The sequence below is a fragment of the Puntigrus tetrazona genome, unplaced genomic scaffold, assembly GCF_018831695.1.
Source record: "Puntigrus tetrazona isolate hp1 unplaced genomic scaffold, ASM1883169v1 S000000283, whole genome shotgun sequence".
In the NCBI taxonomy this organism is placed as follows: domain Eukaryota; kingdom Metazoa; phylum Chordata; class Actinopteri; order Cypriniformes; family Cyprinidae; genus Puntigrus; species Puntigrus tetrazona.
The window spans coordinates 1,536,687-1,547,500 of NW_025047944.1; the positions used below are offsets into that span (position 1 = coordinate 1,536,687).

A 10,814-nucleotide genomic window follows, 5' to 3' on the forward strand; every position below is an offset into this window, starting at 1 on the left:
GACGCGGCGCGCGCTCTCGCGGACCCTGCGCGCGCACGCTCTGGTTGTGAGGTTTGCGCGCCGCCGCTCGCTGGAGGAGAGGAGAGGAGAGGAGAGGAGAGGGATAGTTGTCACACCGAGGGGCAAAGAACTCCGCGTTTCCAATGAATAACTGCCCCTTCCGAGCGACCCCCAGCTGACGCACCGCCCTGCGCGAACACACGCCGACGGAGGAGCGACGCGATCGTACGAGGTACTCGTGTGTGTGTGTGTGTGTGTGTGTGTGTGTTCCTTCCTCATCCGTCCTCAGTCATCTCCTCCAGGCCGCGCGTACAGGCGCGTCGCGACGCGTCGCTGTTGTTTTATGTGTGTGTGTGTGTGTGTGTGTGTGTGTGTGTGTGTGTGTGTGTGTGAGAGAGAGAGAGAGAGAGAGAGAGCGCGTCGTTGTGATGGGTAGCGCACGCGCGTGTGTGTGTAGGTATTACTGAACGACTCCATCATCATCATCATCATCATCATCATGTTCTTCATCATCTTCATCACATTGTGGCGGTCCTGTGAGATTTTACAACAAGACCTGATGTTATTATATATTCATAAAAGCATCTGTCTGTAGTTCTGTTTATCTACAGTCCATCTATGAAACTCTATCTATCTATCTATCTATCTATCTATCTATCTATCTATCTGTTGTTTGTCAGTTTGTTGTTCTGTTGTTTATTGTTTATAGTCATCCGTTCATTGTGCTCTTGTTCCAGCTGTCTGTCTGTAATCCATCTCTCTGTCTCTCTCTCTCTCTCTCTCTCTCTCTCTCTCTCTCTCTCTCTCTCTCTCTCTCTCTCTCTCTCTCTCTCTCTCTCTCTCTCTCTCTCTCTCTCTCTCTCTCTCTCTCTCTCTGTCTCTCTCTCTCTCTCTCTCTCTCTCTCTCTCTCTCTCTCTCTCTCTCTCTCTCTCTCTCTCTCTCTCTCTCTCTCTCTCTCTCTCTCTCTCTCTCTCTCTCTCTCTCTCTCTCTCTCTCTCTCTCTCTCTCTCTCTCTCTCTCTCTCTCTCTCTCTCTCTCTCTCTCTCTCTCTCTCTCTCTCTCTCTCTCTCTCTCTCTCTCTCTGTCTCTCTCTCTCTCTCTCTCTCTGTCTCTCTCTCTGTCTCTCTCTCTCTCTCTCTCTCTCTCTCTCTCTCTCTCTCTCTCTCTCTCTCTCTCTCTCTCTCTCTCTCTCTCTCTCTCTCTCTCTCTCTCTGTCTCTCTCTCTCTCTCTCTCTCTCTCTCTCTCTCTCTCTCTCTCTCTCTCTCTCTCTCTCTCTCTCTCTCTCTCTCTCTCTCTCTCTCTCTCTCTCTCTCTCTCTCTCTCTCTCTCTCTCTGTCTCTCTCTCTCTCTCTCTCTCTCTCTCTCTCTCTCTCTCTCTCTCTCTCTGTCTCTCTCTCTCTCTGTCTCTCTCTCTCTCTCTCTCTCTCTCTCTCTCTCTCTCTCTCTCTCTCTCTCTCTCTCTCTCTCTCTCTCTCTGTCTCTCTCAGGAGTGTCTGGTGTTGTTCCTCTTCTTCAGGATGGCTCAGCCGATCTCGTGTGCTCAGAGCAGTAACGGAGTGGCTGATGAATCTCCTAACATGCTGGTCTACAGGAAAGTAAGTGGATCCTGGTCCTGGTCGCTCAGCATTAGATCGCTCCGATGACTTCATATCGATGTGCGCTGATTTAATTTCTGCAGCTGTCGGTCTTTGGAGGTGTGTGTGTGTGTGTGTGGAGTGTTGGTGACGATAAAGCAGACATTGAAGCATCATGCAATGAAATGTAAGAATTACTCTTCGTTAGTAACAGGCTTCATCTCAGGTGTTCAGATGTGCAGATGTTACACAGATGGAAGTGAATCCATGAGCTGAGAGACTTCTGCCGTGTTTCTATACAACTGCTAGTTGTGGAGAGTGGATGTTTTGGTGTTATTTTTTGTGGTAAATATCTTCACCTGATGTAGTGTTCCTGAACAAAAATGACTGGCTTTCTAAACAATAGCTTGTAAATCTCTTGTTATTTTTTGGTATTTCTTTTTGGAGCTCATTGATGGCAGGCCTCAACTTACACACCAGTTCTGGAGAGAATCTTATTTTTGGCAGTATTCACTTAAAAAGTGAGCTTGAGCCAAAAAGCATTGAACCCGTGCTAACTGAAAGAAAATAAGTTGATCAAAAGATTGAATTCAAGCTTTGGTAATGAAATAGAGTAAAAAGCCGATTGTTTTTGACACCACAAGTGTAACAATGCATTGAAAAAAGTTGTTAAGCCCTGTGTGAGTGAAGACAGTCTGTGTTAGTCCAATCTGATAATAATAATAATAATACATTTCATTTTTGATAGCATCTTTATCATCGCTTTTCAATGCACTTTACATAAAAATAAAAGGTTACCTGAAAAAAGATAGCATAAAATAACATGCATGCATGAAAAAGTATGGGAAGCCCTTGCATAATCTGTAATCATTTTAACACAATAAAACAGAGCATATAAAATGCATGCAGTTTTTTTATTTTGTGCTGTCCTGAGTAAGATATTTTACATGAAAGGTGTTTGCAATACCTGTATGATTTTTTGTGTTCTGATGGCTGGGGCTTGAAAACTTTTCCCCCGTTTAGTACCGCCCTTCAGAAGCAGCAGAAGACAAATTAAGCACAAATGAAATATAACTGACCTCGATTTTTTTTTCAGAAGTAGATAAGCAAATCTGAAAATGATCAAACTGGGTTGTTTTCTATTACAGAAGTAGATAATGCAAATATATTAAGCGTCATGTCTTGCAGTCACTGATGACTTCCCGTCTCGTCCCCTGTCCCCCGTCCGATCAAGCTTTAGCTCTGTAACTGGGAGAGCAGGCTGATATTTGGGCTCTTGTGAAGTGTGCTAATGGCTCATCGCTGACGCGTGTGTGGGCGAGCGCCTCGTCTGCGTTGCCATGTTTGTAGGTGGTTTCGTAAGGACGTCGGTGTGTGTATTTCGGGTTTGCTTCGCCGTGCAGAAAAGCCAAAGTCTGAACAGCAGGCCAGCGCCGGTTCTGAACTCGTTTCCACCGCCGGCGTGCTGAGGCTGTCGTTCTCACGTGTCAGAGGTGACAGCGATATGCTCCTTATGCGCAAACATCACAACACCCGGAGTCTGCTGAATTAGTAGATGTTGAAGTGCGTGTTTGTGGTTGACAGTTCACGTGATTCTGCGTCAAGTTGAGCAGAACTGACTTCGTGCATCCTTTAAAAGTTACCAAAACTGAAGTTTAAAGGCACAGTGATGGAAGTGTCGAGTGGAAATGCTCCTAAATGAGTCTATAGTTATGGCGGGGCTTCAGACGAGTCGGAGCACTGATGACGTCATTGGAGTCCATTAGAGTTTCTGTTCTGAACCGTTTGAGGCTACTGGGCTAAACTCTCCGGTCTGACCTGTTTTCTCGCGCGGTTGTTGTTTCTAGAGATGTAGTTCATCTCCGCTCTATATTCAGAGATCTGGGTTTCAGCAGAGCCTCGGGTTCTGCGTTTAAAATCGTCCAAACTAAAATTCAAAGGATATTAGGCGACTGTTTTGTTAGGAAGTTTCATTAAACGACATTTTAAAACGACTGCGTGAAAATGTACAATTTTACATCAAATAATTAAACTGAAAAAGATTGTATTTGTAACATTTTTGTAAAAAATCCATTATAATTCTACATTTTTCTCCACTGAAGTTTTATTGTTATGATTATTTTCATCTCTGCTGCTCTTATTTTGTTCTGAAAATAGCCTTTGGTGCTATTGGATTAAATAGATTAATTATTCGATTAATGAATGAAATGATGAAAATCTGCCATCATCCACTGTCTTAAAACATACATGTGTTTTTGCCTAAACGTTGAAGCGTCAGAAAAGCCTGCTGGGTGACGTGAGCAGCTTTAATATATTAATATGTATGTGCTGCATTGGGATTTGAGCCAAAACCCCACAAGCACTAGACTTAAATACGGCAGACTAAAGTGTTTAATCAGAGGTTTTGCCCGAGGACCTGCCTGTCGCCGGATCTGTTCCTGAAGGCCGTGAGAGAGCCATGACTTTCCTCTGGGATTCACTTAGTTGCCATTTAATAAACACATTACCAGAGTGACTTACAGATGCTGTTTACAGCCGCTCTGAAGCTCTCGTTCTGCAGCAGACCTTTCTGATGATTATTATCAATGTTGGGAACCATAACATTTAGAAAGAAATCCTGAAAAATAAAATGCATCATTGATAATAATCAGAACTGTTTCTATGTATATTGCACTGATTTCTGAAGGATCGTGTGAAGACTGGAGTAATGATGCTGAAAATACAATGTCTGTTTGAGGCCTGCGTCCTGCAGGTTTATCCTTCAGCTCTGATGTTGTGAGAGGATTGTCGCTGCGGTTAATGATTTATTGGTCGATGAGAGATTAGTGACTGAGCTTCATTTACAAATTCATAACGTCCCAAGAGGCAAATGTGAAAGTACTTGTATCCGATTAGTTTTCGAGTAGAATGCGTTCGTGTCAGGTCTTTTCTGTCCTCGTCTTAATCGTGTCTTTGAAGTCGTCTCAGCAGAGAGGTTCTCACAGCGCTTCAGATCTCTGACCTTCACCTTGACCAGTGAAAGTTAGATTTAAGAACACTGCTACACTGTGCTGTACTATACTATACTGAACTATACTACACGCAACTATAAGCATACTATGCAACAAAATATGCAGAATTGTATTACAATATTTTAGAACACTACTACACTACACTACACTATACTATACTATACTATACTATACTGTACTATACTATACTATACTGTACTATACTATACTATAATGTGGCACAGCTGTGCTATATACTATGCTATACCATACTATACTACACTCTATGCTATATAGTGCTACACTGTGCTGTGCTGTGCGTACTATACCTATACTATACTGTACAATACTATACTGTGCTACGCAACACTAAATATTCACATACTATGCATCAAAGGTATATGCAGTATTGTATTATATTGTAGAACTCTGCAGTACTATACTATACTGTGGCACGGTTGTGCTATACTATGCTATACTAAACTTACACTATACTAATAATACTATAGGAATTATACTGTATTATACTGTGTTTACTATACCTATACTATACTGTGCTATACTGTATTATGCAAGACTAAATATGTACATACCATGCAACAAAGGTATATTCAGTATTCTATTATGATATTGTAGAATTCTACATTACTATACCATACTATGGCACTGCTGTGCTATACTACACTATATTATAGTCATCGTGAAAATGTAACTGCAGGATGATTACATTTATTTAATCAAAGAAATGTCAACATGCTGTTTTAAATAAAAGTATATTGTATAAACGTTTTTAACCCTTGTGCATAAATTGAAAAAGAGGCCATGACATCAGTCTGTAAAAATCAGTTTATTTTAAGAATATTAAGCAGTTTGTTTACAGAAGGGTGAAACTGATTTAAAATAAGTCATGGCATAACATTACATTCAAATGAATCAATAAAATGAGAAAATGAGTCTTTGTGTTTTCCTCTCGGCCGTGCAGAGCTGGAAAATGCTGATTGATTTTCAGAGATTGAATTCATTATAATTAAATAGATAGCAGGCCGACCCGGACCTCTCCTTAGATTAGTGTCAGGTGTTAATGGATTGGAAAAACGTTCATCTGGACTGAGTTTACATGCGTCTTCCTTCATGAGAACTTCCCCAGCTCCTGTGAGGAAGCACAGAGGAGTTTAGTGCACTTAGATAAAGCACATATTCTGTTAAACAATTCAATATTATAAAATGTATGCCATATCTGTCATATTTTACTAAATTTCATTTAAGAAGAAATGTGAAAGGTATCCTACCGTTAAAAATGTTAGGGTCAGTAAGATTTTTAATGTTTTTTAGTCTTTAGTCTGATCACACAGGCTGTATTTATTTGGTTGAAAATGATTACATATTATTGAATTTAGTTTTCTCTCTGAATGTGTGTTAAAGTGTCATTTATCATTCCTCCAGTCTTCAGAGTCACATGATCTTCAGAAATCAGAATAATACACTGATTTACTGATCGACAAACATTTCTGATTATTATCAGTGTTGAAAACGTTGCGCTGCACAGTATTTTGTGGAAACCATGATTCATTTTATTTTTCAGGATTCACCAAAGAACAGAAATAGAAATCTTTTGTCACATTATAAATGTCCTTACTGGTACTTTTGATGAATTGAATGCATCCTTCATGAATAAAAGTATCAAGTTTTCCTCTTAGTTTTCTCAGTTGTAAAACGAAAATATTGGATGGATCATAAACCATATACCATCCATTTGAAAGTCTGCGAGAGTAAAATCAGATTTGACCTCAAAGTTCTGTTTGAATGATTACTAGAGGTTTCCGTCAGTCCTTGTATTTCTGTGTTTTCTCCGTTCGAGGGGTCAGGGGGATCTGTACGTGATCGCTCTGGGATTTCGTATGCGGCCATTTTGCAAGACTGGGCGTCACAATCGATTTGTTCGAGTAACATTTCTCTCGATCGCTTTGAAAAGTGCTTAATCAATACCCTCCGCGGGAGGAATAATACATCAAACGTGGGATATTTTTATTGCCACTCCAGCACAAAGACGCTCATGAATATTCAATCAGAGCGGACGATTATACGGCGTATTACAGACTAATATTCTTTGATGAAGCAGGTACTGACCGGAGAGAAACGAGCTCCAGACTCAACAAGTTCAGAGTTTAGTGTTTGATTTTGAATACCTAATTACTGTATATAACATAACAGAGTACAGTCCACCTGCATATTACCAGTGCTGTGTGTGACTTCTAACTCTTAACTTCTCATTTTTAATCCGCTGTTCTTATTATATTTTTCTTTTAATTTTAGTTGGTGCTTGTGATTTTGTTGTTTTTTACAAACTCTTATATTCATATAGTGATAAATGCATAATAATTATTTTTGTATGCATAATTATATTATATCAATATTTTGTTAGTAGGCACATAGTAACTAGATTTACACAAGATATAAGTATATAATGCTTCGTATTGTCTGTGAATTATTAACTGTTTTGAAATCAGTGATTAACCTCATTGAATGTAAGTATTATAAATACACAAACGACACATGCACTACCTATTACAACCGGTGTCTGGTGAGGTTACACACACACACACACACACACACACACGAGTGAGTAAAAGAGTGTGTGATTACTGTGACGGGACTGTGGGTGTCGTCTTGTGTTCTGACATTTGCATTTCTCTTCATTCTCAGCGGATTACCCAGCATGCATCACGCTGTGCCGTCAGGAAAACAGAGAAAGAGAGAAAATGTGAAAAGTGTCAGAAGTCCTGAGTCACACTGAGAGCCATAGCGTCAGATAACCCATGATCCGGATCGAACGCTTGGTTTACAGAGAACGGCGAGATGAAGTTTTGCCTTTTACTGGCTGTTTCAGAGATCGGGAGGGTGGCTATATACACGGAACCTAAACATTTATTAATATCCCACTGATAAATCAACGTGAATCAAGAAATCTGTAAGCGCAATATACGTCAAAAAGAGAAGATTCATTGTCTATAAAACGGATTGTATTCAGTTCAGTAAACATTCTTCTTCAACCATAAATCACTTTTTAAATCACACTGTAGCACACTATACAGGCACAGTTAAACTATACGGTAACACTACGGCTGCACTGTAGTACACTATACAGGCACAGTTACACTATACGGTAACACTACGGCTGCACTGTAGTACACTATACAGGCACAGTTACACTACACGGTAACACTACGGCTGCACTGTAGTACACTATACAGGCACAGTTACACTACACGGTAACACTACGGCTGCACTGTAGTACACTATACAGGCACAGTTACACTATACGGTAACACTACGGCTGCACTGTAGTACACTATAAAGGCACAGTTACACTACGGTAACACTACGGCTGCACTGTAGTACACTATACAGGCACAGTTACACTATACGGTAACACTACGGCTGCACTGTAGTACACTATACAGGCACAGTTACACTACGGTAACACTCACGGCTGCACTGTAGTACACTATAAAGGCACAGTTACACTAACACGGTAACACTCACGGCTGCACTGTAGTACACTATACAGGCACAGTTACACTATCACGGTAACACTACGGCTGCACTGTAGTACACTATAAAGGCACAGTTACACTATACGGTAACACTACGGCTGCACTGTAGTACACTATAAAGGCACAGTTACACTATACGGTAACACTACGGCTGCACTGTAGTACACTATACAGGCACAGTTACACTATACGGTAACACTACGGCTGCACTGTAGTACACTATACAGGCACAGTTACACTCACGGTAACACACGGCTGCACTGTAGTACACTATACAGGCACAGTTACACTATACGGTAACACTACGGCTGCACTGTAGTACACTATACAGGCACAGTTACACTATACGGTAACACTACGGCTGCACTGTAGTACACTATACAGGCACAGTTACACTATACGGTAACACTACGGCTGCACTGTAGTACACTATGCATGTGATAGTTTGATTAGTAATACCTCCATTACCTGCTTTAAGATGGAGCTGTGTTTAATACACAGAGCTGTCTACTCAGTTTGCATGATCACAGGTGCATTGCATGTGAACTTAACATTGCACAGCTTGTCTGCAAACTATGGCTCTGTTTAATATACTATACCTATGATTTTGTACACCGTACTGTTACTATAGTACACTATACTGTTACTCACAGTTAATGATACAGTTTCAGTATAGTTCCTCTAGTACACTATACAGACACTAATTACACTATAGTAGTACACTATTGAGTCAACTACAGTGAACTATACTACTGTTTCACTCTACAGTTGCATTATACAGTAATACTCTCGTACACTAATGAATTTTCTTGCCGGTCTGACCCTTCACTGGGTTCAGTAATCTGTAATCTTCTATTCCAAGGATTTATCATTATTGAATCTGAGTGGCCATGAGAATAAGACTGCTTCTACAGTAGTTCTCAGTGTCATCGTTAAGTTGAGGAGAATGATTTCCTGACATGTGTTAAATAGGTAAACGTGAACAAGTTGCTAACGCTTTATATACAGTATAATGCACAATGAATGCCTTGATTGTCCTTGTAATGCTCCTTATAATGCATTGTACAATCTCTTAATTGTTACACTTTATAATGTCATCTATTTAATGTTAGGATTTTATATTTGAATGCATTATAAAGTAACCTTTACATACATATTAGAATATTTGGTTGCAATTATTTATGAAAAGATATAATGTATAAAAACATGCACATTAGGAATATGAATACTTTTCTAATGCATTATAAATAAAGGCTTTATGTTTAAGAGGTTGCTCTGTCACGTGACAGTAATCAAATATATATTTGCATTTAGTGTAGTTCCAGACTAAATGTGAATGTGCATTAATTCATCTCACCAGCACAAGAACACAGCCATAATTATATATATTAATACAAATGCATCTAATACCCTTTTATTTACTAATGTCTTTGCTGCTGACCTTTGATGATTTTAATCACACTAAATGACTTTATGGCTTAAGGTTTATTCATAACACTTTTTGGTGAGAAAGGGCTTTTACATTTGCTCTAAATAGAACTTATATTAAAAGCAAACAATCAAGCCCTGCTCATATTCAAAAAGTAACACAAAAGTAATGCACTATTTTATATAAGAAGTGACTAAGTAAGGTAACTAGTTACTTCTTTAGGGAGTAATACAGTATTATAATGCATGACTTTTAAGTGTAACTTTTCCAAACACTGGTGTTTACGGTGTTTAATGTGAGCTGTGAGCTGTGAAGTGTGTGTGTGTGTGTGTGTGTGTGTGTTTGAAGGCACGTGCTGCACCTCACATAAAAATAGACATGCATCCTGTTGCCCTTGACAACTGCTGACAGCTGCCTCGTCCAATCAGAACACAGAGCTGCTCTCCTATGCTTTACTTTCCAGTCAGTGATGAGAAGACCATGGAAAGTGCTTCAGCTTGAGGCTAGCAGTGTTTATATTATATTTATTATATATATATTACATTATGAATGTATATTTATATTTATATTTATATTTATATTTGTTCAGTTTTTTTATGTAACTATTTTTTACTACAAGTGAAAAATAGAAAAAAGTAAACAAATTAATTACACTATATAAAACTTTTTTTTTATCTTTGATTACAAAAAATTACCTGTACAATATTAACTAGTAAATAATATTTATTTTTCCATTCTTTCATTTATTCCAGTAATGGGAGTTGATTGAATTTTTTCATTTCAGTAATTATTTTGGAATTAATGCATTTATTCAAACTTTCCAATTATGTATTTCATTTAATTTCCAATTATGTTTTAATTTAATTTAATGTAATTTTTGCCGAATCAAATGATCTCTAAAATAATGACAAAAACAGTGTTTGTTTTTTTGAATCCATGTTTTAATAGTAGTGTCACGGGCTCTTGATCAAGTGCATCTAATAACACACTATGAGTTCTGTTCAAATGAACATCATCCAGAAACGAGATGAGCTGTTATTTTTATTTCAGAGCTCTGGCCTTATTATTGAGTTAAAAATAGGCCAAACAGAGACTCTTCCAGCACACTTAATAAAGCAGAAGATCTGACCATCGGAGGAAAACTACACAGATATACCAGTGTTTGTGTTTGTGTGTGAATCTCTTCTGATGAGTGAGTGGCTAGTGAATGATGTTATGATAACGACAGGCTGCTAATGTTAGTTACACCTGTGAGATCACTCACC

General features: G+C 38.9%; 1 protein-coding gene across 5 annotated transcripts in view; it reads left to right on the forward strand.

The window, feature by feature from the left end:
- rgs7b (regulator of G protein signaling 7b) overlaps positions 1-10,814 on the forward strand; it is a 46,443-nt gene continuing 35,629 nt past the window's right edge. Inside the window, exons 1-2 of one of the 5 annotated variants that reach the window (XM_043231148.1) lie at positions 1-232; positions 1,519-1,597. In XM_043231148.1, coding sequence (XP_043087083.1) covers positions 1,520-1,597 — 78 coding nt within the window. In that variant the 5' untranslated portion in view covers positions 1-232; position 1,519. Of the gene's footprint in view, positions 233-1,489; positions 1,598-10,814 lie in introns of all 5 variants that reach the window. The other 4 variants (XM_043231147.1, XM_043231150.1, XM_043231149.1 and 1 more) reach the window with 4 other exon arrangements.